Genomic DNA, 27,738 nt, shown 5'->3' with positions numbered 1-27,738 from the left:
TAGCAGGGGAAGCCTGTACTACAAGGGGCCTGCCCTCTAGAAGATAATTCTGGGTTTTTTCGGGGGGGTCCTCACTCATATAATGAAATGTACAAGTGTTACGCATATACCGGTATGTACAGAATTTTGTCAAATGCATACACCTGTGTAACTCAAACCGTATCAAGACAGAAAACCTTATCCAGAAATATATTTGCTTTTAAAACATAGTGCAAGACACCCTAAAGATCATAATTTTCTTATTGAAGTTTGTGTTTAAAAGGGAAAAACTTGTAAGTCAGTAAGATTATTTGGTAGTATAATAAATAGATAAGAAAAGTGTATTATTATATACCAAGAGTACACTTCTCAGTTGAAATAGAAACCATCTAAAGGTGTTTAACAAGGGTGTTTTCATCTCTAGACTCTAAAACATCTGGTTTTGGGGGACAAGGGGATTACAGAATATATGGTTGGAACTTTATTTTTCCCCAAAAGGAAAGGTAGGCCTGATATTTTTATGTCATCCAGGTGTCCAAAATTATCCATCTGCAGTGGCACTGGCCACGTGAGGTTTAAGTCCTATAAGGTGCTACTATCTCCCGAAGGATAACCTTTAAGTTGTCTGGGAAAAGCGCTAGATGATTCTGATACTTCTTGTATGGCTTAAGGCTGGTGTAAGAAAGTTTTGCCCTAGTTGGTATGGCTCAGCAGACTGAATGCCAGCCTGTGAACCAAAGGGTTGTTTGTTCGATTCCCAGTCAGGGCACATGCCTGGCTTGCAGACGAGATCCCCAGTCAGAAGTGCATGAGAAGCAACTACACATTGATGTTTCTCTCCTTCTCTCCCTCCCCTCTCTCCAAAAATAAATGAAATCTTAAGGAAAAGATACATCTTTGAGGGGAAAACAGACAATTTTTCTGGTTGAACTATTAAGGAAGGAGTATCTGGAAAAGCTTCCCCTGAAGTGTTGTGAGCTTTTTAACCCTATGGCGGTGGGTGTCTGTGGTTAGGTGAGACTTGTGGCAGAATTAATTACAAAATACAGTCAGGCCTAAAACAGTGCAAAGGAGAAAGAGGAATCCTTTCAGCATTCGAAACAATGTATTAAAAAAATAAAATTTAGGGCTGGGATGGAGTAAAGAATTTCCAGAAGCAAATAATAGTATAATAATAATAATAATAATAATAATAATAATAATAAAAATAAAGGAGAAGTAAATAATCCCTGCCTGGTCTCAAAGATTGAAAATTTTGCATTGGATCCAAACAGGAAACACTACGGAAGAACTGAGGTAAGCGGTAATGGTGGCTGCCATACGAAGGAGAAAGACAAATACAACACTGCATACTATTTGGGATTTCCCCCCCAGGAGGCAAAATAGTAGGAAATCAGGCAGATGTGTAATTTAAACATGTCATTCATAAATCTGAAGGATACAATTTTTCAATTATTGAAAACTCTTTACTATTAAGAGAAGTGAACAAAATGTATAAACAGCATGAATAGCAACACTTCCCTTAATGAGATCTACTTAAAATGGTGTGCGAAAGCAGTTGTACACTCAACTGGATGGCCAGAACTTAAAAGGTATTCAATGACTGCTTTAAAATGAATTTATTCTAAAGTCTGTAAAAACAGAGTGTTTCCAAAATATTTATCACTTTGAAAAACGAAGACAGCATCCTTCAATAAATATGAATCCAATGCTTCTATGTCAGGCCATGAGCAAAGGTTAAAAAAAGGTCCCTGGAAATAGTGATGGAAGGAGGCGTGGCTTGGGGTGGTGAATGTACGATACAATTATATAATGCAGATCATGTATTATATAATAGAATTGTATCCCGCAATCTATATAACTGTCTTAACCAGTCACCCCGATAAATTCAATAAAGAAGAGAAGAAAAAAAAAAGAAGTCCCTTAGGCTCCTGGCAAAGAGATGAAGGACGGCAACAGACAGCACACTGAGTGCCCTACGCAAAACGTCACACACGCCAGACCGGCCTCGGTCAGTGTTGCCCACTCCCTCGGGAGGAGGCCTCTCATGCCCCCATTTTTCCAGTGGAAAGGGAACTTGGTAACATGAAGTATTTCTGTACAAGCAAGTTTTTAGCTGACCATATATCAGCACTAACAAAAGGGGAGCGGAGGATTTATATTTTCACTGCAACGCATGCATGTCTTGAATTATAAGCCAAAATATCGTTGGTACAAATACCCTGACCACAGTGCAAGGTTAACCAAAAGTCCATAAATTAAATGGATAAAGAAGCCAATAGTAATTCTGATGAAAAACCAAACCAGAAGAGGAAGCACAATGGAAAATCAGCACCATTCCTGGTGACTGCAGGAATCCGGGTTCTGCACGTGACGCGCAGGTAAGGAGCTCTGTGCACTGTGCCAAGTCTCTCGGGACAGACTTCCTGGGAGAAAAAGGTGTTACACAACAATAAACTCTAATGCGCTAGTTTTGGTTTATGAGTACCATGTTTTAGTAATCCTTAATAATTCACTTCGTAGGTTATGAATAAGCGGCTCTTAGGCACATGTAGGTATGAATGACTATGAAGCAATAAGAATGAGAAAAAGGAGCTGCACTTCCCACAGGGTGGGGCAGGGCAGGAGTGAGGCGCTGGGAATCAGTGCATCCGGGGAGCAGGGAGGAGGAAAGGTGGCTCTTCAGAGGGCAGGAGGGGTAGAAAAGAAGCTACCGCTGAAACATTAAACTATGAGGTAATACTAAACCGGCCAAATAAGGTGTTTCAAACCTTCTATTTGATGTGTATAGGACCCATGAAATTATGCCTGGAAACCATAATTTCAAGCAGTATGAAAGGTACCAGAAGGTACCTTCATTCCTTAACAAACTTAAGGAGTGAATCAATTCTTTGCTATCTCAAATGCATTCTTAGTTTTCAAAAGCTCAGAAAGGGAGAAAGGGAAATATTCTCCAAGGGCCCACCACTATTTATAAGATTAACTTTCCTCATTTAGCCTTGTATATATATCACAGTTAAATATGCTTTTACATATTTAACCAGCAAGCATTCCCTTTTGGAATGGACACTGAGAGTAAAAGAACAAATATGTACTTTTTTCTAACCATAAGGACTGGCAAGAAAACTATTTCAAACGCTGATTTTTTCAATAGATAAACCAAAGGGAAAATATTATTTCTTTTACACTCCTAAAAGTTGTACATCTCCTCCTAAAGGCTGTGGCCCAAGTTTTGGCATTTACTACTTCCTGACTATTCTATTTTTCAATTTCCTAATTTGAATATGGGCGGGGACCATCCAAATTCAATGGTAAGTGCCTTGAAAATGTCAAATATTTGAAAGTAGCTAAATTGATAGTTTACTGCCCCCAAGCAACTCTTCTGAAGAGAGGACTGTTCCATTGAGCCTGCCATTTGTGGTGCAGCCCTGTGGCTATCTAGTCCTCCTTTGCGAGGATCCCACCCCAAAACAGAAAATCTCCAACTTAAAGGAGTGTCATAGTGATTGCCATCCTCAAGAATCCCTGGTAATTTTTCAAACTATACAGCCATCAGAGTATTGAAGAGAGAGTTGTATTTTGAGGGATGCAAAGTGACTGTCTCATTCCATTGTAACACCTTCATTATTAGGGAAAGTAGAGGCAACTCTTGACAGGCTAAAGCTCGTGAGTTGAAATAAACTGCTGCAAAGACACTTCAGGAACACACAATGATTTTTTTTTTTATTCTCTTGCCAAAACATACTTCAGAGTTGTTGCCTTTCTCTATTCACTATAGAAGAGGGGGAACGTCAAGTTTTTATTTCCCCTTGATTCTTAGCCAGTTTACCAAGTGAAGTTATTTTGCTGACAAAGCAGAAAAAGTCCACGTAACATAAGCTGGAACACTTCCTATAATCAATAATTTAAAAATAATCATGGAGTACAGAAATAATGAAGGGTTTGTGAAAACAGCAAAAAGCAGGTCACAGGAAGACATTAAGCAGTAGGTCAGGACAACATGTATCCTGGGAAATCAGAAAGCTCACAAAATCACCAGTGATTTTTTAAAAAGACCTATGAAATATAAGGTTACAAAAACAGGAAGTACAAGTCAGCTTTTTGTTTTAAAAAAACAGACAAACTTCAAATATCATAAATTACCGAATATTTGGAAAACCAGCTCTAAAAAATGCCACTGTAACCAAACCTCAGAAAAATGTTATACCTGGACACAAGTATCTTTGTAACCTCATAGAGGAAGCTGCAAAGCAAGATATCATCCCAGGAAATGCAAGCTCCACAAATGGTGAAAAAGAAAGAAAACCATTGTGGAAGAGGAATTCAAAAGCAATTGTTAATTTATAGTTTGGGACTACTACAGGAAGGCATAATATTCATGGAGAGAAAAGGAGGTCTGAGGTACAAAATCACTGCTGAGGGAGAGAGAAAGATATTCACTACCTGTAGACAAAGGGCATGAAAATACATATGGAAAAAGGAGAGGTAGTTTGTTATTGAAATGAAATCACTTGGAAGAAAGTTTCAGCTGTCAGGGAAAAACTTCCTGAAGGAGGAGATGATACTGTAGTGCTACCTCCTGCCAGCCCATCAGAATTTCAAAGTAAATTAAAACTCTGAGAGCAAAAACTGGAAATTGGAAATCCCTCCACCCCCATCTCAGAAGGGGTCGACACCCATGGGCTTAGATCATCAAATGACCTAAACAGCTGTGAGCCTTAAAGCTTTCGGTCTAATATGGCTCCCAGCACTCCAAACGTGATCGACAACCACTGTTAACGCCAATTCCTTACACCTCCATACTGTTTTACGGTTTAGACTAAGTGCCTTCTCTTTTATTCTTTAACAGCAGTTTGGTGGTAGAATCACAGTACTTTACTTTCACACAGCCTGTAGTTTGGAGAGTACTTTCCACACTGCATTATTTTACAGGAGAGACCTACATTGGTTAAGTTACTTGCCTAAGGACTAGATGGTAGGTGAGGCGCTGGGACAACCGCCGGACTCTACTCGGTCAACAAGACACTCTCAGCCCTTCAAAGTTCAAAGTACAACGCTCGATGATCAACCTCACTCACAAAGGACAGAACTGCAGTCTCAGTGGACCATCTGTACCTTGATTTCCCTCCCCAAAGACAGGGAAACTGAGGCAGCCAGTATGGGCAAAAGCCTGATCACGCAGGGAGTGCTGGTGGGATGGACTTCCCCCACCCCACCTACACTCCGCCCAGAAGCAGCTGAATTCTCTGTTTAACACACCGGATCGGTCTCCAGGAAGAACGGTCTCGTATTCGTGCTTCCCTCACTATTTCTCACCGGGGCTTTCCTATGGATGGTGATCTCTTCTTCCCAGAACCGCCCAGCAATCCCCTCTCCCCAAGGCCCTTAACCATTTTTCACACCGGGCCTCCGGAGAACAGGAATCCGCTAGCTCTGGCTCCCAACTCCTATCCCCTCTCTCCGAGGCATCTCTCCACCCCGAGGCATTTTTATGTCTCCCGGGGGAACATTTGCTTCCCACCCATGCCACCTAAACCTCAAACTCCACAAAAGGAAACCCTCCCAAAGCATCCTCCCATCTACCTCTTCCGCCCCGGACACAGGCGAGAGCTTTCCTAAATAACAGGATCCTCCCGGGAGCTACCTGCCTCTCACCTGGGCCCCTTTAGCCGCGGCCTTCTCAGTAGGGCAACCCCCGAAAATCTCCCCCTGTCGAGAATCCCCTAAAGGGAGACCACCCCCTTTCAGGAACCTTATCAGGCGCCTGCAGCGCGGGCCTCCGTAGAGAACCTCCGGGCTGTTTCCCATGCTCTGCCCAACGCCACCCATCCCGGGCCCCTTCCTGGAGCCTCCCCCGATACCAGTCAGGTTCCCCGCCGCAGACTCGGGGGACTGTCCCCTCCCTTACCGACGTCCCCTGCCCTCGGACTTCCCTCCCCTTCCCGTCCCCAGGGGCTTCCCCGAGCACGGCGGCTGGGCTGCGGCACTGACTTTCTCCAGCTCCCGGATCCACTCGAGAGAGGGGGAGGCAGCGGCGGCGCGACTCCTTTGTGACAGGTCCGAGAGAGCGGTAAAGATGGACGCGAGGCCACGGCGCTGCCATTACGTGCTGGGGCCCACCCCCGCTTCGTACCGCCCCGGCCCTCCTACAGCGCCTTAGGAAACGCCCCTTCCTCGGTGGCAATCCCTCTCCCTGGCGACCAGTCATATGTCCGGACTCTTGTCACGTGATCACAAGGCCCGGCCCGCCCCCCAGGCGCGAGCCGTCCAATCACGGCTGAGGTGTGAGTTGTCCAATCAAGTGTCTCCTGCCAGCTTTCTGGGCACCGGATTTCCATCGGACTCCTGGGGAGAAAGAGAGGTGCGGATTGGGTTACGCCGCCGGAAGCGGGGCGGACCTTTGTTGTGGCGGTGAGGAACAGGAAGCCCTGAAGGGTCAAAAGGAATACAAACGCCAAGACTGTTTTGTTTTTCTTTTCTCTTTTTTTTCTAAAGAGCAATCGGCGTTTGCGGTGGCGGTTCGGGGTGGGCGCTACCGAGGAGAAGGTGTCCCGGCTCCCGCCCTTCGGTAGGTGAGCGCGGCCAGGGCCTTCGCTGGGCAGGCGGCGAAACCTGGGCTCCAGCTTCTTCGCTGAGGAGATCGGGGTCGGGGGGCTGCGTCTGATTTGAGGTTTAGGGTCAGGCCTGTTCTCAGTCTGTGTCCTCGCCCAGTATTCTTAGTCCTCGGGGCCAGAGGCTTGCAGGGCCCAGCCTGAGGGGGGACCGAGGGAGTCCGCGAGATGGCCTCCGGGTCCAGTCGGGGAGGCGACCATACCGTTTCAAGCGGAATGAGGACTTCAGGCTTCTTGCCGGCTTCTCTGCACGTTTTCTGCTAGGTGGGGCCGCCGAGGCTCCACGTGAGCAGCGGGCTGTATTCCAGAGGTCTTGGAACAGCTCCAGGCTACCCAGGAGATGTGGGAATGCCTGGTTGGACATGGTTGAATCACAGCATGTAAGTAAGTGTAAGATGGGAAGCACATTTTATTATGTACCATGTACCCGTCGCTGTAGCGTACTCGTTTTACAGAAAACTTAGGAAACAAAGATCGAGAGTTGAAGCACCTTGTTTGAGAGTTGGTGGCCCATGTGAATGTTAACGTCCGCGCGGGGGTAAAGGAGGACCCCTGTTCGGACTTAGCAGTGGTTCTTTACTCGTAGAAAACAGGATCTTCTACGGCCCTTTTAAAATGCAGATTCTCGGACCCCACCCCGGGATAGTCTGACTGAGTAGGTGTGGAGTGGGACGCAGAAAACCAGGCGCCAGCCTGGTGGTCAGAATTCCCCAGTGACCTCTTGGGTACCAGCTGTGAGGTAAGACCTGTTGATTTTTCAGGTGTTGGGTTCATTGATGTGTTAAGAGGGACCGTATACAATGGTTTGGAGGGCACTGCTTCTGAACTCTTTGAAAGGAATCAGTGTGTAGACTCCTTTTTGATCCAAACGTTGAACTGGAATAAATCATCTTCTATAGTCTTCCCAATAGAGCCCGAGGTGAGCTGTTAACAATTTGCAAGGGCCTGAAAGCAGAAGCCGCCCCACTATCTTTCTCAACTGAAACCTTGGTGTCTTATCCCAGTGGGTAAGTTCTTTGTGGTTCTAAGAAAGGAAGAATTACCTCAAGACCATCTACCTTTAGGAAAAGTCTTTCCTTTCACCTTCGAAGTGTTGCTGTTTGCCTAGAGTCAAGTTGCTGCTTCAGAAATTAAAAACCACGTATCTGGTAAACGAAGTAATTCAAGTGCATGGTTTAGCCATCGGCTCTATCATGGTGCAATTACGCCTTTGTGGCAGCTAAACGAAGCAAGTTCAGTGTGCTCACTATGGATCACCTTTTGAATCTACTTCATTCTTAAATATCTGTTTCACTCTTTACTATGGGATGCTTTAAAGATTGTTTGGTGGTTATATTTGATTTTATGCTTTTTTTTGCTATGATGTATCCTACTGTGGACTTGTTTTTCTTAAATTTATTTGGTGTTCGTTAGACTTCTTGCATTTGTGGATTAGTGTCTTTCATTAGTTCTGTAAAATTCTCAGCCTTTTTTTCTCTGTATATGCTTCTGCCCTATTGTTTTTATTTCCTCCTTTACTGGTTTAACGTAGACCTTTTTTCCTCTCTCCTCTTCTTCTCCCTTTTTATTTTATTTTCATACTGCATTCTGGATAATTTCTGCTTCAATAATTCTCTAACCTGTTTCTAATGTGCTATGAAACTCATCCATTGAAATCTTAAATTCAGTTACTGCATTTTTTTTTTAGTTCATGAAGTTCTATTTGGTCCTTTTTCAATGTGCTGTACAACTGTTTTACAGCTTCTTATTCTCTGCTATTAATTTTGAGGCTTGGCTTTTATTTCTTTAAACATTGTAAGCATAGCCCTGGTTGGGTAGCTTAGTGGGTTAGAGCGTTGTTCCGAAACACCAAGGTTGCAGGTTTTATCCCCAGTCAGGGAGAGTTATCAGAACTATCTTGTTAGCTTTTCTGTTTAAGACTTATTTTAAAAATTTCTTCCAGTTATTTTATTATTACTGTCTTTATTAAAGAAGTATAGGATTGGTCTCAATAACCTCACCCACTATTTCTGTAAATGATAGCACCCTTCCTTTCATTTTGATTCTGGAGTGTGAAATTTGTGATTTCAGGCATTGTGGAGTTAAAGATTATTTTTCTTTGTATGCTTAAAACTTCCACCACTTTTTGCAGCGGTGTCATGGCTACTGTCAAAGATAAGCTTCTCTGGTGCTTTTTTTTTGTTTGTTTAGTCTTTTCTGAACTCCTTAGCTTCTATTCTCTTGCAGCATTTACTTTTATTCCTCTTTTCTAACTTGGTCTTGTGCCAACCTTATCTCTTACTGAATGCAAGTTTCTCGCTTGTTAAATACTAGAGTGCCAGGTTAGTGCCAAGCACTGTGTGCCTTACTTCATAAATACAACTGAATGAAATAGTTGGCCTTATGTACGGTTGTGCAACGTAAAGCCTTTATTTTATTTATTTTTTAGAAAGTATGTCCTTAAAGGGGAGTTACATAGAGCCTGGGGGAGGGACGGTATGGTTTAGTGCGGGCTACGTGCCAAACCCAGCCCAGATGCGAAAATAATCAAAGTCGCCCGCACATCTGTTGAGGGAAGCACCGTGTGGGATGTCGGTGTACCGGCGCGGCAAAATTTCAGCAGGCCAGGTTTTTCTCCAGCTTTGGAACGGATGCTGCTTTTCTTCCTGTGAGCCCCAGATGAAGTAGTTGGTTTGCAGTTAGGAGTCACAATATGTAACAAACACAACTTGTATTAGAATCATACATAGTGAGGGACGTGTTTATGCTCAGGCAGGCACACAGGAGCTGGGGACCTGAGGGTCAGCTAAGGGAGCCAATATTTTAAGTTCCCTCTTTTTTCTTCCAGGGCTTATAGATAAATTCAAGGTAAATGCACATATAATAAGGCTCAGTTCTCATGGGAAGATACATGCATATATAGATTTTTTTAAAAAAACAAACTTTTTATTGCATGTGTTTTTAGATGCCTAGACAACCAGAAGGTTACTGCCAATTGTTTTTTATAATAAACATTTTAAATGTGAATTAAATCGCTATGCTGTGCCCTCATTTTTAGATTCTTTTAGTTTCCTTTGGTACTGGGGTAACAATAAGCCTCATTGTGAGAAGATTGAGGATTACTGTGTCTAGTAATAAATGTTAACAGAGTGTTAGTCATTCTCTGAAGTTTTATAATATAGGGAAAATTGGCTTGGTCTAAATGACTGTAGCTGGTAGAGGAGCCTTCTGCCCAGAAAGCAGTCTTTATTTGGAATGTAGTTGAGTTTGCCAGATGGAACATTCCTCTTAGTAGCTGTCCTGTATTTTGAAATCCCATGTGACTGGAACATCAGGGTAAAAATGTAGTAAGAGCAGCACTTGACTATATTTCCTGACAAAAGGAAAGTGTATTGGCCTGTTGCTTTCACTACCCAAAGAGAGAAGCCGTAGGACACACTAACACAGAGCTCCCCCAGTGTATTCTTACCCTTCAGTCTGTCTAATGTTAAAATTGGGAAGCTATGGTGGTGAGTGCTGTAAACACTTTAGTCTGCCCATCACAAAATTTAATTCCATGGGAAACGAGATCTCATTAACTTGTATCGTGGCACTACCTAAGTGGAAAAATTTTTCATTTCAGTGATTACAATTATTTTGGAGGCAACGATGTAAATTTTGTGTGTTAAAACTTGCATGGCATGCTGTGTAAGACACTGAGCCCATTTTTTACCCACCAACCTGGAAATTAAATACCACAGTCTCCAGTGCAAACACAGTAGAGCACTGTATTACAGTTACTTTGGCTTGAAATATAAGAACTTTGTTTATTTGGTTGTCAAGCAAATGTGAAAACTATGTTCTTTATTTGTATCAGTTTGAAACTTTTAAGTTTGGACAGTGATTTTGATATGGTTTTGGTTTTCCATGAATTCCCTATTTGAAGAATTTAAATAATTCTTTTAAAAATAATGTAATGTTTAGTTTAGTAATTTAACTTTGGTCACCTTGAAGAAAAAAGTTATGTGCATAAAAGGAAAGTTGATATCATTCTTTCTAAAATTAAACACAATGAGGACAAAATATTCCTACATGAGTTATGGTTAGATCCCCAGACCCCTAGTTGTTTGTTTATGTTTTGTGTTGTTTTGAATTATTCTAGCAAACAAAGGAGAGCAATAAGAGACTTGTGAAAATTTAGCTAGGCAGTAGGAATTAGAAATAAACACTTTAACTTCTCATTTTTCTATCATTTCCAGAAGGAGGTAAATGAGTTGTAGGTACTCATCACCTCCCTGTTGCAGAATAAACAGCAAATGAACGTTGGACTCTTCAAAGAAAAATGTTTTGTGTGGGAAATACTTATTAATCGGTGTAAGAGAGCATTTTTTAGTTAGTTGAAATTAAAGGAGAATAGTGAGAGTTATTCTTGAAGACATCAATTATGTGATAAAGTGATTTAATTTTTGGTCCTGTGTTTCCTACTTTACAAATTTTATGGTGTTTGAAGAGAATTTCCCATGGGACATAGAAGACTCAGCAAATTCTTTAATGTCTACCATTCTCTATAACTTAGATCAAACAATACCTAGGAATGTTTATGTGAGATCATTCCTCCCTGCTACAGTCTTTCAATTGTCTTTATGGTTGGTTTATTCAATAAGTATTTATTACATACTTATATATGCCAGACACTGTGTTAATAAGCACTGTGGATACACAGAGCTGTTGGAACAGGCATAAATGATAAAACAAATGGGTAAGTGCTGTAGAGGAGGTATACACAAACGGCTGGGGTGGGGGCTGGACGAGCGACGGGGACACTAATGGGAGGCTACTGCAGCAGCCCATGTAACAGGAGGCCCTGAAGAGAAGAGATCAGAGAGGAAAGGACTCTCCTTTTAAAAAAAAGAAAAAAGAGAAAGAAGGAAGAAGAAGAAGAAGAAAGGAAAGGGTGGATTAAAAAGAGGTCATTCTGCAGCAGAAAGAAGAGAACTTGGTGACTGGTGGGCGTAGGAATGTTAGGAAGAAGGAGTGACGGTGTATGTCCAGGGTTTCAGCCTGGGACAGCGGACCGATTCATAGCCACGCCCTTCATTACTCCCCCTTACTGGGGCTTTTTGCTTTGGTAATTCATTGTACACACCACTATCTGGTATTAGCTCGGTCAAGAGTACCATGTCTTTAAAAGTTTATTTCCTTTTCGCACACTGTAGAATTTGGCCCAGTGCTGGACAGAGTTCATCATTCAGCACAGTGCTGAGTTTGTTTCAATTTTAAAACCAATAAAGTAAACAGTACTCTAGAGAACCACGTGAAAGGGAAAATGTAGAAGCACCGAATTATTTATACATGTAAGTTTTTCCTAATGTCTCTCAGTTTGATGTGATCCCTTTCCCACTTCGAGTGTCATGATTGTTTATGTCGCTGATTTATTTATGTCTCTCCCCTGCTTCTTGAATGCCTACAGTATGTCTCTCACTCCTACAACCTGTCCAGAGCTTAGCACACCGCTTTGTGGTGATGCAGACCTTTCGAAGCATTTGTAAGAATGTGTCAAGCATGGTGTGAGGTGCTTTACGTGAATCGCCTTGTTTATCCTCACCAAAGGTTTACTTGGCGCAGTACTCTTTTAGTCCTCACCGGTGAATGCGGTTGTGGATGAGGAACTAGGGGTCAGAGGACTTCAGTGGCTTGCCCGGTGTCCCGCAACTGGTAAATGGCAGAACCAGGTTTCGAACTACTGTCTCTTGATTTTAGAGTCTTCTGTCCTCTTTATCATTACCTGTCCTCCCTCTTCATGAGAAGACCGCGACAGAAGGCGCTTGTTATGTATTTAGTTGAATTATGTTGGATTGTAATGGAAGGTATGAAGTTAAGCTTACTTCTCGGCAGTATTTTTTGAGAATGGAGTTTTGAATTCTGAGAAGGCCGTATATTTCTTGAGAAAGAATATTCCCTGTCTGTGACCTGTCCAAACAGCAGATGACCAAATCAGCCGGAGAGCCGTTGAAGGCAAGGAGGGAACCACAGGTGATGTGCCAGGGGAAGAGGACCTGCAGAAGAGATGCAAGTGGAAGCGATGGATAAAGCAGTCCGTGTTTTAGTCTGGTCTCTTTTAAGCTCGCAAGTTTATTATACTGAACTTTATGTTGGCATGAAGACAATGTCAGGATTGCAGTAACAGGTATAAAGAACAAACTTTTATAAACATTCCTCAGGAAACCAACCCACTGAGAGCTGAGGAGAAGTAAGAGTGTCTGCGCCATTGTCTTTCACCTTTCTAAATTCTAAAGCCTCTGTCTTTAAGTTTTCTTTTTTTAATATGATTCTGCCTCCTTTTCATTAGCAGCTGATTCCTGATTTTGTCCCTGTGTGTGGAAGATGGGTAGCATAGACTCAGCTCTTTGGGTAGAAGGTGAATTCTAACACTTACGTGAAAAAGATTGGTGAAAAAGATAGTAAGAAGTTCTTGGAATTCCATAAATTTGTCATTTCTCAAAAGTGATTGATAAATCTTGGGATGGTCCTTATTTCTCTAGAGCAATTTTTCAACCTTTTTTAAATCTCATAGCACATATAACTAATTATTAAAGTTCTGCAGCACATCAAAAATATATTTTTCACTGATCTATAAAAAAAATAGGTATAGTTTTGATTCATTCACACTGGTCAGTTATTTTTGTATTGGCTGTTATCATTCTTTTTTTTTTTTTTTTTTTTTTTCTTTTTTGGCAATCTAAGAGAAAAGAAGTCAGTGCTCCTGATTAAGTAGTCAGGTATTGCATGTTTTAAAAACTCTGTGGTGCTCCAGTGTGCCTGCTGTGGCATGCCAGCTGGAAATCTGCTCTGGAGTTTCACAGATTCAAACCCTTGGTTACAAATATCCTAAAGGCTTTGTCCCTGAGTTTCAGGGATCTTTGTGAAGGTTAAATTAAGGTAGGTTCTTCTCTTTCCAAAAACTCAACAGGCCATGAAACTGAAGTAAATGATTTTCCTTTCTTAATTTTGATTTATAAGAATAAATTTTGAGAGTCTCTGAATTCTTCTTTAGAAGAAAGTGTGTGAGATTCTAGGTTTTATTTTGGCCTATTGGAAGTTTTTTCCCAATATAAATATATATTTCCATTTTTTAAAATGTATGAGAATGAAGAGATGTCATTGGCATTACAGATTGTAATACTCATTTCTTGGGTTTAAATCATATGCAATCTGATAAAGGCACTACTTTGAGACACTGCTACTGTTTTTCTCCATAGGGATGTTTGGCCCAGAAAAGTGACATAGGAGGAACATGGCAGTTGTCTTTAAACAACTTCAAGCATTGTCAGGTTGACAAAGGGACTTGGCTCCTTTTGTTTAGTCCCAGTGGGTCGAACCAATGTGTAGAATTTATAGGGAGACAGAGTTCAGTGCAGTTTAAGGAAGAATTATACTGTCAGTGAGATCTGCTCAAGGAGGGAGTGTGGTGAAGTTTTTAAATACAGGCTGGATGAAGATCTCTAGGCACCAGGTGGAGAGTCAGATTAATGGGTGGGAAGGACCCATTCCACTAGAGTTATCTACTGGGAAACGCGAGTGAGGGAAGAACTCAGACTGCCAGTGCAGGGTGAGAGAGGAGAGCTACCGCCAGCAGAGGATAAGAAAGGGGGAGATCGAGAGGCCAGTACCTCTCCGGTCCCTTGGAGTCCTCCATGGTGGATGTTGTCTCTGCCAGGAGCATTTAAGAAAATGCTGGCTCCTGTTTTACAAGAGGTCGTTCTGCAGAAATTGAATGTTTGGCATGTTCACAGAGACTGGACAGTTCTGTTTCTGTAATAGGCTTCTGGGAGGAGATGTCACATGATGCAAAATCGGAAGTGTCCAAGTAGTGGGCTCTAGTGGGAGCCACAGGTTCTGTCAATTGATTTGGTTTTCTTTCTAGGAAATTTTAAAATTCTCTTATTGTTACATTGAACTAAACTTCAGCAACAGTAGAATTTAGGCTGAGACTCTCCCCTTGTTCTAAATGTTTGGATCTATTGTCTCAGCTTTTTCATCTTTATTAAATAACGTCTTTACAAGAACATTCCCAGCACTGGAATTTGATGTAGGAAGAGAGCTGAAATTAACATGTGCTTTTTAGTGAGGATCCGCGGTGTCTGGAGAGGGCAATGGTGAAGGACGTGTGAATTTTTGATGTCAGGCCTGGATTTGGTTCCGAGCTCTACCATTCACCTTCATCACCTTCGACAAGTGACCTAACTTCTCTGGGCCTCAGTTTCTTCCTCCGTAAACAGATGTGTTTCTCATAGGGTCAGTGTGAGTGTAAATGAGGTAATAATACATAAAAAGTATTCAGTACATGGTAATGCTCAGTAAATGTTGCTGTTTTATTTCTGTGCTAGCAGTAGAGACTTCTTACTTTGTCAAAGGTGAAAGATTTATATGCTCTGAAGAGAAACCAGAGTATTGAGTCTTCTTATTTTGGTTATTAGGGGTCATCTTGAAATGGACATTGACTTGATGTGCCAGTACAGCACATCAATTATATGCTTCCTTATTAGCATGTAATTCTGTGAATAGCACATAATAGTTCTTCAAAAGGAAAGACAACAGCAAAGAAAAGCAGAGAAATTTTGTTTAAAAGAAATAATACACAACTTTCTGTCATTATTTCCTTTTCCTTGCCTTTCTGAAGAGGGGTCCAGGTTAGAGGTATGTACACAGAGAGGGTTTGGGAATCCTCCGCACCAAGGTGTGCACAAAGTGGTTGAGGTCATCGTGGGAGAAGAGAAGGGCTGAAGATAGAATCTTAGATGGCACGGATATGGAATTTGCAGGGAGGAAGGTCAGGAAGGGGATGGAGGAGGAGTCAGCTGAGTATAACGCAGAATACATTGAATCTAAAGTTGGGAGATCTGAGTTCTTGTAGTCTCACTTTTCCCGTTCACGGTTTGTGTGCCTCTAGGCACATCTCTCGCTCTATAGGCCAGGGTTGCTCTCGAAGGCTCCCTGAATGCCTGAGTTTCTTCATTCTGAATCTATTTGGAAACAAGAACAGGAGAGTGGAGGCAGTGTGATGTCCCTGAAACAGGAATTTCAAAAAGTAACAATGTCAGGTGTTACAGAAATAGAGGAGGATGCGAACTGGGAAGAAGGGTGCCCAGGAGGAAATCTGTCGAGAAGTATTTGCAATGTAAGATTTACTGTGGAACAGTACATAATGACAATTATTCCATATCCTTTTGCTGACTTCGTAGATAATGTAGTGGTAATAAAACTACTTCATACAACGGAGGAAATGTAATCACGTGCCTTTTTCACTGACCTATAAATTAAACTACTTGAGGATTTCTTCAATGCAAGGTCAAAGGGGAGTTCGAGGTAGTCTGTTGCTGGGTGAGACAGAGCTAAATCTTCTGTTTCTCCTTGGAGTTTTAATTGTAATTCTCACTTGAAACATTCTCTCTGTTTTCCGTAGACTGATTGTTCCACAATGGATGGAGGGGATGACGGTAACCTTGTTATCAAAAAGAGATTTGTGACCGAGGCAGAGCTGGATGAACGGCGCAAAAGGAGGCAGGAAGAATGGGAGAAGGTTCGAAAACCTGAAGATCCAGAAGGTATGTGGGCTTACAGTTTGGCGTTGAACATAATGATCTCAGTCCTCACAACAGCCCTGCAGAGCAGGTATTAGTGCCCTCGCTTTGGAGTACAGGCCCAGAGGGGTGAAGGAGCCTCCGCTAGGCCCCCAGAGCCGGGAGCACAGCCAGGGTACTCACGTGCCTGTCCTTTCCACTCTACCACACTGTCTTCCAGGAGATTCTGCTAGTTTGTTCTATCTAGACATGTGGATCCGAGAACTGAACAACTGAGAATGCTGCTGCTAGGTACAGTTTGGGCTGACCCCTCATTCAGTTACTTTTCTCAGGCCATGGGCACTGCTGACATTTGGCTCTGAGGGCCAAAGGGAAGCTATGGACTTTGTACTATTTCTGTGTTATCCTTGCCCTCAGATCATGCAGGGACTTGACTTGATCTGTAAAATCCTTTGCAATTCCAAAATAATATGACAGAGTGATAAAGTGTGCATCTTCTCCTCCCACCCCCGCCCTTTCTCTCTCCCCTTCTTTCTTCCTTTCAGAGTGTCCAGAGGAGGTTTATGACCCGCGGTCTCTCTATGAAAGGCTACAGGAGCAGAAGGACAGGAAGCAGCAGGAGTACGAGGAGCAGTTCAAATTCAGTAAGCTTCCGAGAGCGCGGAGCCCACGGGGCTCTGCGGGGTCTTCTCAGTGCCCCTTGGCCTCATGCCGCACTTTTTCTAAATAGCCGTGGCATTATCTTGATTATTTAGTCTCTAAATGCTTATTTGCTGGAAGAGAGACAAACTTCTAGACGACATTGAACGTTTTTGTTTAGACCTCAAGATACCCATTTTAATTCTATGCTAATATCTAGTAATGGGAGAAATGCCTTGATTTTATGCCATGTTATCTATTCAAAAGCCATGGTGTTTACAAATTCTTTCTTCTAATCCCCTGAAGGATCTGCCATTTATTTAGAAAAAGGAAAAGGAAAATTTTTATTTGACTGTATTTTCCCTTTAGCCTGCTCAGTGGTCCTTGTTTAATTATTTCCTCAGAAAACATGGTAAGAGGCTTAGATGAAGATGAGACCAACTTCCTTGATGAGGTTTCTCGGCAGCAGGAATTAATAGAAAAGCAACGAAGAGAAGAAGAACTGAAAGAACTGAAGGAATACAGAATATCCTTTGTACTTGGAGAGAAGTCTCTAAGGTGTCAGTTTTCCCATCAACCTCTGCGATTGTAGTGTCTTTATAAAGAGAATGAAGGTCTCTTCTACCTGGTGATCTCTAAGTTCCCTTTCAATGGTGACATTTTTATGACTCTGAATAACTAACTGCCAGTGATTTACAGAGTTACGTTGCATGTAAGAATTTGTAGCAATCAAAAGTCCAGAGCCTTTATGATTAATTAAAGGCCTAGGCCCTAATAGTCAGTACCAGGGTATTCTTGTCTTATGGGATTGGACTCTGAAACAGATGGGCTCTGCAGTATACCTCATGCAGGGGAGAAATTGGCTTCTGAGTTCTAAAAGAAAATGTTTACCAACTCTCTGGGGTCTTTACTAACCTTCCCTATAGCTGCAGCTACCTCTGTACCCCATAGAGGGGTAGAGAAAGCAGCAAAGGTGACTTTGCTTTGGATCAGTATTGCCTTTTTAGCATTCACTTGAATGTCCTAATAGGCATCCCAAGTGTAACTTGACTAAATCAAAATTCTCAGATGCATGCCTCACTACGCCCGTCCTCATCGCGCTGCCTCTCCTTCCCCAAATCTCTTCTTTTTCTGGTCTTTTCAGTCTCAGTAATGGTACTCCTATACCTCCAGGTGCCTGGCTCAAAAATTAGCTCCAAAATTACTCCAAATCTGTGTGGTTCTTGCTATCCGTATTGCCGTTGCAGTAGGCTCAGACTCTTCTCTGGACCACTGTGGCCACCTAAATGGTCTCTGCTTCTGCTCTCGTCCCAAGCAGTCCCTTCTCCAGGTACAGTCAAAGGGAACTTTTGGAAATGTGCATGGGATCTTGTCACTTCCCTGTTTGAAACACTAGTGGCCTTCTGGTGCACTTAGCATTAAGTCTACATTTTTTACCAGGCCCCACAGGGCTCTGCGTTACTTAGGCCAACCCACCTCCCCATTGCGTCTTGAACTTACTCTTTCTGGTGTTCGCCGTACTGCAGCTGTACTGGCCTTCTTTATGCTTCTCTCTCACTGAGCTTTGCTGTTTCCTTGGCCAAGAATGCCCTGCCCTCCGATTTTACAAGGCTGCCTTTCATGGCGTTGGGTCTCAGTTCACATCTCCCTTCCTCACAGAGACTTTCCCTAAGCGCCCCACCTAAAATTGCACCCCCTCCCATCACTGTAATGTCATTTTTAAGAGCCATTGTCATTGTCACTACTGGAAAGTATTGGTTCGTTTGCCCCTTTACTGCTGGAACGTGAAGTAAGCTCCACGAGAACAAGAACCTCGTCACCACTGATTTCCCAGTGCCTGGCGTATACTAGTTTCTCAGTATATACGTGGATAAAGTAATGAATGGCTCATAGGAGAGGTTAATGAAGCCGCCCTAGGATTTTTTTTCTCCTATGAGAAATCTGATTTGACTCTTTCAAGGTTAATACATTGAATAACCTTACCAGTGTGATTGATCAGGCTTCTCTTCCAAGATTGATATGATACCGCGTGTATGTGTTGGGTTTTGTTTTTTGGTTTTTGTGGGGAGTGTACAGTAGGTTCCATTAAAGAGTTATATGGGAAAAAGCGTGCAGAGATTTCTAGGGATTTGGTTTAAATCAAGGTGGTGGTGATTAAAGTAAGGCGGCAGCACGGTGCCACAAGACCTCTCTTAATGGTAGCAAAAGACCTGGCTTTAGTCCCCGTTCTCCTAGTGGCATTCTGGTGTAATACCAAAATAAGGGTTGCTGGAAAGGTACACCTCAACCCCAGCTGTGGGACTGAGGCTGATTCTTCCGGAGTCCCCTCTGCTGACCCCAGAATAACACTATCCGTTATTGTTTGCAGAGAGCGCAGATATATGTATTGCATTGTTTCAGGCACCAGGCTTTTTCTCTAAGGAAATACAGTAATTACACTTCTTATTTGAATTGTCTTGTTTTATGTGCTTAATTTGGTAAGCACAAGACAGAGCGCCTCCCAACGCAGCGTTCCGGAGAGCGGTGTCGCTTATGGTGTGAGTGTGGGAGGCCCTCCAGTTTGCAGTTCAAAGGGAAGAATGAACAGTGCAGGAGTGAGGCCAAAGAGGCTGTCTTGTCCTCGTGACATTACTACAGCCACATCGAAGAGGCCCCAGGGGTATTGGCTTTCATTGGAAACTTGGAAAGTTCTGACTGTTTAGAAAAACTGAAGAAAAGCAAGCCGTCCAACTCACTGACATATAATACACTAATCCTAAGGGTGCATGTAGCCAGAGACATGTTGGGATAGGATTGAAGGGTTAGATGTTTGTGATAGAAGCTCAGAACCAGGAGCTGGTTTTCAGCTTTAATTGATTATTATAATATGATACATTTTGTAATGTGATACTCGTAAATACAAATAAGCTGTGGTTTGCACCTTATAAACAACAAAACTTTTTTTTCCTTCAGGTTAACCAGTATTTAGCATATTATGTGTGTTAAAAACTAATTTCAAAAAGTGCCTTTTAATGAATTCCTTGAGAGTTTTGCAGTGTGTTTGTGGTATTTAAAGCATTTCAGGGTAGAGGGACTTAAGGGAAGAAATTGCTTATGCTTTGGATGTGGATCAAAAACAGTATCATTACCTCCTTCCTCCCATCTTCCTCTCTCCCTGAAAAGGTGGGACATTTTTCTTCATTCCAAAAGAATAAAGAATTAAGTTTTAGTTTTTATATGTGTCTTGGTATTATAAATACATGTGTACTTTCGTTGTGTTATTTCCAATTTGTTTTATTTTTCAATAGTTAATAATTTTCTTTTAGTTTCTACCCCTTAATGATGGAGTTACAGGTAAAAATCACAGCAGGCTCAGGGTTTTTGGCGTTCTGTACTACACAGATAAAATCTGTTTCTTTCATTTTTAGCCTTTAAAAAATGAACATTTAGTATAAACATACTATCTGTTTCCATGATGACCTTAAAAACATTAAATTAATGGAAATGGGCATTGTGCATCATCCCCATTGACTGCTGCAGGTATTTAAGGTAACTGGTATCCATAAGAACAGAGACAGTGCCTGAAGAGTGATCAGAATTAGACTTTCCTTATTTCTCGTACCCAGTTTTCCCCGTTGTTTAAAGACACATAAATAAATAGCTTAGGCCATGTGCCCTCACCCCCGCCTCTCGGGGTTGGTAATACATGCTTCTCAGGTTCCTTGGGCACTAGGTGTCACCATTGTCCCAGTTGGACACTACAGCGTCTTGACTAGGAATCGCTCCCTGTTGGAATACTCATCTGTTGCATAATAGGTTGAGAGAGAGAATGGAAGGGAAGGTGGGGAGGAGGCTGGTGGAGAGAACAAAAGAAAGTGACAAACCTTGGAAGCCAGAGATTGACATCAAGCATGAAAAAAGCGATGTTACAAGTGAATTGGTTATGATTCAAAAACAACTCTTTGGTTCTTGTGTCTTGTGTTGAATAGGCACAGGGGCTTCTCATTAAAATGTGTTTGAGAGAGTATTTAAAAGTAGCTCCTGGGCCTCTGGAGGCAGCGCTCAGTAGGCTGTGACAGGAGTGGGGGGTGGTGACGGCAACAGACAGGCTGACTGTTTTCCGATGAACCTTAAGTGATTTTGATGTTGCTTTGCACCAGCAGAGTAGGAGTTAGTTTTCCTCGTGTCTAAGATTGAATGCCATTAGTAGTCATAAGGACATTCTGCAAAATTTCATTTTACCCTTAAGGGGGGGTGGGAAGCAAACATTTCCAGGGAAGCCATTTTTTTTTCTGTTGCGTTTATGTTCTTTAAGATCTTTGTTTTTCCTAGCAAACATGGTACTGACTATGTGTTTGGTAATAGCAGGTTTTCAGGCTGTACTCAGACTTTCATAGAGAATTAGAGGGAGAAAGTTTGCTTGTCTATATTATTTTGTGCTGGATTTGCCATCTTCCTGTGTGTTCAGCTTCATTTCTCTTTAAATCAGCTGAGTTTGGTGGCAGAATAAAGAGGGGAGGGCTTTTTTGTTGTCGTTAAATCAGTAGGCTAAGCATTACATGGCAGAGCTGAAGTGCAAGTGGATTATTTTTGTGTTCCTTCTCTCAATCTATCATTGTTCTGCCACAGCTCTTCTTTTTGATTAGTTTGACCCTTAACCTGTAACTCACAGTAATCTCCACAAAGTTGGAATTTCTCCAGAAAACAAGAAGGAAGTGGAGAAGAAAGTGGCTGTGAAACCCATAGAAACCAAGAACAAGTTCTCCCAGGCAAAGCTGTTGGCAGGAGCTGTGAAGCATAAGAGGTCAGTCAGCAGTTGCACAACTATAATCTCCCTCTGACCGTGTACCCTGAAATGCCGCTTGTGCGAGAGCCAGAGCAAAAGTACCTGCGTGTAAGTCTCAGTGAAGTGCCTTTGGTAGCCTAACCTTGCTCTCCCCTTCCCTTTTGGTATCATCTATAGCCTTTGACCCTGGTCCCTCTCTGACTGTTCATTCAGCATAATAATAGCTACTCTTCACTGGGCACCTGCTGTGTGCCAGGCATTGAGTTAAGTGCTTCCTGCACATGATCTCACTTGTTCTTCTCAAGAAGTCAATGAAATGCAAATAACTATTATTGGATGAGGAGATCGAGAATTTGAGGGATTGAGAACCTTTATCCAAGGTCACAAAATACTAGGAGCAGGGGTTCGATATTTGAGCACTTATGTTTCTAGCAAATGAGGTAGCAGGTTCTAGGAAAGCATTTGTGTAGGGTGCAATAGGAGCGGGAGGAGGAAGCCCCACTGTCTGGAGGGCCAGCCTGTGCTCCTGCTCGGGAAGTTATGGCAGGCACTGGGAAGGAGAGAGGAAATGACTAAGGTTTTGACAGGCAGGCAGGAGGGGGCGGGGCAGCGGCTGCAAAGGCATTGTGGCTGTAAGAACGTGGCAGCTGTGACAGGGTCATAGACCTGACTGGGCTCTGCTTCATTGATGTGGGGGTGGTGGCACTGCCTGGAGATATTGCTAAGTTCTTTGTTATGTTTGTTCCTCTCTTTCCAAATCCTGAAATGGCACCAAAATGATTAAGTCCGGCCATTGCAATTTGACCATCGTACCATGAGCAAAATGATGTCAAGTTTGTAAGTGCAGTCTATTAGGAAAATCAATATGGTGTATTGTCAACCAGCCACGTGTTTTGAAGGGAATGTACTGATGCAGCCTTGTGGTTTGGCACGCCATCCACCTGCTGTAGCCGCTCCTAGGAGCACTGTTTACATGTGAAAATGTCTCCATGGCGTAGCAGCAGGAGGGAGGAGAATCAGCAGCCTGGAAAAGGCCAGTTTTCACCTAAGCTTTCCTGTTTGGCCCGGGTCTTTGAGGACTGCGCCAACAAAGGGCCCCCTAGGTGGGCAATTAGTCCCCTCCGTAGCGTCTGGCTGCTTGCAGAGTGGGTGGGGTACCTTTCAAAGAGATGCTGTATTAGCTTTCTGGGTGGCAAGCATATATAACCTCTTTATGTTTTGAAACTACATTTCTTGTTGTTTTGTGTAGCAAGGTGATAAATTAGCCTCCTGGGCAGGAGTCTCCAGCCTGGGTTTATCAGAATCACCTGGGAGTTTGCCAGTGTGGCTTCTAGGCCTTACACTGATTCTGGTGCATAAATTTGGCGTGAGGTGTGGGAGTCTGTAATTAAATATAGTTAACATCCATCACCACACACAGTTAAAAAATTTTTTTTCTTATGATGGGTACTTCTAAGATCTACGCTCTTAGCAACTTTCAGGCATACAATACAGTATTATTAACTGTAGTCACCATACTGTACATTGCATCCTCAAGACTTACTTATTTTATAACTGGGAGTTTGTACTGTTTGAAGGTGGTCAACTGTATCAGTATTTTCTTTTCTGGTTAGAGCATCTTATATTTTGTTCAAGAAATTGATACCTACCCTGAGGTCATAAGATAGTTTTTCTTCTAAAAGTTTTAGAGTTTTGTCTTTCACATGTTAGTCTTTAAACTATCTGTATTAACTTTTGTGAAGCAAATGAGGTAGGGATCCCATTTCAATTTTTTTCTTCAAACGAAAAGTAAATTTTCTAACAGCATTTACTAAATACAGCCTTTTCCCCCCAGTGATCTTTTATGTTAGCTCTGTCTTGTAACAAGTTTCCATATGTATTTGGGTAACAAGTTTCCATACATATTTGGGTTTGTTTGAGGGTTCTTTTTTTCCCTTGTCCTTGGATTTGTTGGACCAGTATCATTCTGTATAAGTATTGTAGCTTTTTAATAAATCATGATATCTGACAGGGCAGGTCCCCTTACGTTCTTCTCAGAGGTGTCATGTCTTGGTCACTTTGTTCTTCCATATAAATTTTAGATTTTAAGGTCTTTAAAAATCTCTATTGGAATTTTTATTGAAGTGTTATTAAATTGCTTGTTAAATTTATGGCGAGAACAGGTCATTATGAATTTGAGTCTTCCTATCCATGGCATATATCTACATTTATTGGGTTTTTTTAATGTCATTCTATAAAATCTTACAGTTATTTTTCAAAAAAGTTGTGCACATTTTTAATTAAATTTATTCCTAAGTATATTGTATATATTTTTGTTGCTGGTGTGTAAAGATGCAGTTGATGAAATACTTACATCTAGCCACCAGCTCTTACTAACTTTAATGATAATTCTTTAGTAACTCTTATTAGCTATAATAATTTATCAGCAGGTTCTTTTGAAATGTCTATGCAGAAAGTTACCATATTTTAATAATTACAGTTTTATTCTCTTATATCTTTTAATTCCTTTTTCTTATCTTACCTCACTAGTTAGAATTACAAGTAAAATGTTAGATAGAAACAAATCTGCACATTCCTCTTTTAGTTCTAATTTTAAACATAATGTTTGTAACTTTTTCACGTTAAAGTTAGCATTTATCGTTTGTCTTTTCAGATATCCTTTGGCAAATTAAAGAAGTTCTGTTCCTAGTTTGATAACAGGTTTTGGGGGTTTTTTTGTTTTATTTTTTTTGTAGACATGGACTGTTAAATTTTATCTATTTTTTTCTGCTTTTGAATTGAAAATTTTTTTTCTTTGTTACAATGAAAAATGAAATTTACAGATTTTTCTAATGTTGCATTCCTGTGAGAAACCCAGCTTGGCAATGATACGTCATTACTTTTCTGAGCTTAACTGGCTTGTTCTGCTAATATTTTGTATTGGTTGTTAAATGTTGTTGAACATATGTTCTGGAGTGAGCCTCATCTGTATTCCCTAACTCCCCTCCCCAGTTTTATTTGATTTTGACATGAAGATTAAAACTATTTTTGTAAAATGATTAGGGAGTGTTCCTTCTTTTTCTGTTCTTTGGAGGAGTTTGTATAAGATGGGAGAGTCCTGTTTTGTGAAAAATTGGAAGAACTCCTGTGTAAAATCATTTTGACCCCTCCTTTTAAAATTTGTGATTATAGGACTGTTTAAGCTTATCCATATCTTTTTGAGTCAGTTTTATTTGGTTATATTCTCTGGGAATTCATCCATTTTGTCTTGTTTCAAATGCAGTAGTTAAGTTGTTAGTATTTTTTTTCTGATAGGTCTATCTATAATTGTTTCATTTTAAGTTTTTAGGTGTGTGTCATAAGTAGCTAACTTAAAATTTAGTCTGTTGATCTCTTTTTACTGGTAGGTTGGATTTATTAGGACTTTTGATACAGCTTTTACCATCTTAATGTTATTTGTCTTAAAAGAATTTTTTCTTGCATTCTCTTTAGAAAAATTAAGATTAAAATGTATTTTATTCACTTTTTTTCTTTCTACTAGTTTGGATTTAAGTATTCTGTTTCTGTTCTTTCGATGGCTAACGTTGCAATTGACCAGGCACACTTAGCAAAACCTAAAGTAAATAGCTACCTTACTTCCCTGCAAAATTATACACTGACCTTAGGACTTTTAGCTACAATCACCTTCTTCTTTTCTTACATGCTGCTACTGCTTACCACTTTAGTATGGTCATGTTTAACACCACAAATTAGATGTTTTCTTTTTTTCTTTTCTTTCTTTTTTTTTAATGACAACATTTGTTTAGATTTATATTTGTATTTGTCAGGGTTGTTCCCTTCCTTCTGGGATTAAGGCCTTCCTTCTGGGATTATTTCTTTCCTCAGTGAAGTACATTGTTTAAATGTTCTTGTATTTATTTATTTTTTTAATTTTAAATTTTTTTTAAGGTTTCATTTGTTTATTTTTAGAGGGAGGGGAAGGGAGTGAGAATAAGAGGGAGAGAAGCCTGTAGATGTGAGAGAGAAACGTGAGTGGGTTGCCTCTGCACACGCCCTGACGGGGCACCAGACTTGCAGTCTAGGTCTGTGCCCTGACAGGGATCAAACTGGCAGCCTCTCACTTTGTGTGAGAGCACCCAGCTAACAGCCACAACAGTCAGGGCATAGATGTTCTTTTAGTGACAGTCTACTGAATGACTTTCAGAACCTCTAGCATGTCACTAAAGATGTTTCCCTCAGTCTTTAATAACTACATTTTTGTCATTTGTGAACGTATCCAGATATTCCTGAAATCCATCCATGGTTTTAACCACGATGGATGGTAAGGACAACAAAGAATCTGAAGTTTAGGTAATGGTGGAAGACATAATGCTTTACCTCCTGAATTGGCCAGGGGGTTAAATTGTTTTTATACCTAATAATAAAACTAGGAGACTTTGAAATGAAGACATTGTATTTCAGATTGTTTCTGTCCCTTGAGGCTGCCTAAGATCCATACCAGCGGTTATTGGAGCTCCTGATTCTCAAAGCTTTGATCCCCGAGACTGGATTCAGCTCACATCACTATGTTTTTTGTTACAGCTCAGAGAGTGGCAGCAGTGTAAAAAGACTGAAATCGGACCCTGACCCAGATGGCAAGAATCAAGGTGGGTGGCAGCTTTCCTTCGGTTCTCTGCTTGTAACGCGCATGACCACAGTGAAAGACTGGGGTGCCCCGCCCCTTGGAACGGCTGCATGCATTTCTCAGCTAGCCCACCGAAACCTCACCTCCCGAGCTGCTTTACACCAGGCAGGGTTCCTACCCGAGGGTGCGTCGGCGGCCCTGCAAAGCGTTACGCTAGAAATCCATGGTACCGATAATGACAAGTGTGTTCTCTGGGAGCGCTTACAAAGCCGGGGCCCTCGTCATATCACTTCTTCTCACAAAGGATTTTTCTCTGTTTTCCCCAAATGTCAAGTTTCTTGATTTCACCCTGCTTGCTACCAGTGAGAGGTAGAATGCCTGGCTCCGGCCGATGGTTGGTTTGGCTGGAGCCTAGTTTTATTACAGTCTCCAGGAGGACACTTTCTTTGGTGATTGCTTTTATGTGATCCAGTCTGGCACTGTATACGTGGCACAGTTTTCAGTGAAGGTGACTGTATCCTGGGGGCTGGATCAAGAGTGAGAAATTCAAGAGTGTTTTCAGCTCTACCTCTGCCTCCCTGTGGGACTGAGAGTCTGAGCCAAACTCAACGGGTCATCTATAAAACAGAGCTTGCATTTATTTTTCCCTCTCAAAAAAAAAAAGATATTTTTAAATATGCATCTGAGCACTGGTAATGGGCAGCTGTTGCTGATACCTTTTTGCTGTAGAATTTAGTTTCAAAAAGGATATTCCATGAAGAGTCTACCTTCTACCTATATATCTTCTTCCATCCAATTCTCCTTTCCAGAAGGAAATAGTATCATACATTTCTTATGTATCCATCCAGAACTCTTCTATGTATGTACAAGCAATTACAAATATATTCTTCAAAAAAAATTTTTATTATCGATAACTTAAAACATTCAGATGTTAAAATGATGGGATAATGAACCCCATCATGCAGCCTCAACAATCTGTAACATGTGTCCAGTCTTATTTACACCTCCCCACTGTGGTATCGTGAGGCAAATTCCCAACAGCAGTTGTTTCATCCATAGTTCTTTTGTATGTATCCCTAAAAAGTAAGGGTTCTTTTTTTGTTTGTTTGCTTAAACATAATTGCAGTCCTGTTACCACACCTACAATAATTATGATAATTCCTAAGTATTAGCATAGATCAAATTAGTATTTATTTTCCTATAAAATTTTTTCTTGACAATTGCTTTTTTAACAGTCAGGATCTAGCTGAGGACTAGACATTGTATTTGGGTATAAGGCTTTAAAAAAAAAATTTGAGATATAGTTCACATACCATAAAATTCACCCTTTTAAAGGGAACAATTCAGTAGTTTTTAGTATGTTCACAAAAATGTGTATTCATTACCACTATCTAATTCCAAAACATTTTCAGTACCCCAAAAAGAAACCCCACTCCCACTAGCAGTTACTCCCGGTTCTTCCTCTCCCTAGCCACTGGAAGCCGCTAATCTACTGTCTGACTCTGTGGATTTGCCTTTTCTGAACATTTCATATAAATGAAATCCTACAGTACATGGCCTTTTGTGTCTGGCTTCATTTTGCTTAACATGTTTTCAAAGTTC

General features: G+C 41.4%; 2 protein-coding genes across 3 annotated transcripts in view; one reads left to right on the top strand and one right to left on the bottom strand.

Annotated features, from left to right (window-relative positions):
- The window catches only part of RSPRY1 (ring finger and SPRY domain containing 1), a 41,487-nt gene extending 35,378 nt beyond the window's left edge, over positions 1-6,109 (bottom strand). For both annotated transcript variants that reach the window (XM_054570361.1, XM_054570363.1), the window contains exon 1: positions 5,971-6,109. The gene's annotated coding sequence lies outside the window, so the exon portion shown is untranslated. The remainder of the gene's footprint in view (positions 1-5,970) is intronic.
- A 256-nt stretch (positions 6,110-6,365) lies between these two features.
- PSME3IP1 (proteasome activator subunit 3 interacting protein 1) overlaps positions 6,366-27,738 on the top strand; it is a 28,479-nt gene continuing 7,106 nt past the window's right edge. Inside the window, exons 1-6 of the mRNA XM_054570360.1 lie at positions 6,366-6,547; positions 16,012-16,153; positions 16,675-16,773; positions 17,173-17,295; positions 21,419-21,551; positions 26,094-26,158. Coding sequence (XP_054426335.1) covers positions 16,027-16,153; positions 16,675-16,773; positions 17,173-17,295; positions 21,419-21,551; positions 26,094-26,158 — 547 coding nt within the window. The 5' untranslated portion in view covers positions 6,366-6,547; positions 16,012-16,026. The remainder of the gene's footprint in view (positions 6,548-16,011; positions 16,154-16,674; positions 16,774-17,172; positions 17,296-21,418; positions 21,552-26,093; positions 26,159-27,738) is intronic.

This window comes from Pteronotus mesoamericanus, unplaced genomic scaffold, assembly GCF_021234165.1.
Source record: "Pteronotus mesoamericanus isolate MK-2021 breed Mesoamerican mustached bat unplaced genomic scaffold, CSHL_Meso_final contig_202, whole genome shotgun sequence".
NCBI lineage: Eukaryota > Metazoa > Chordata > Mammalia > Chiroptera > Mormoopidae > Pteronotus > Pteronotus mesoamericanus.
This window is presented reverse-complemented; position numbering and strand designations above follow the sequence as displayed.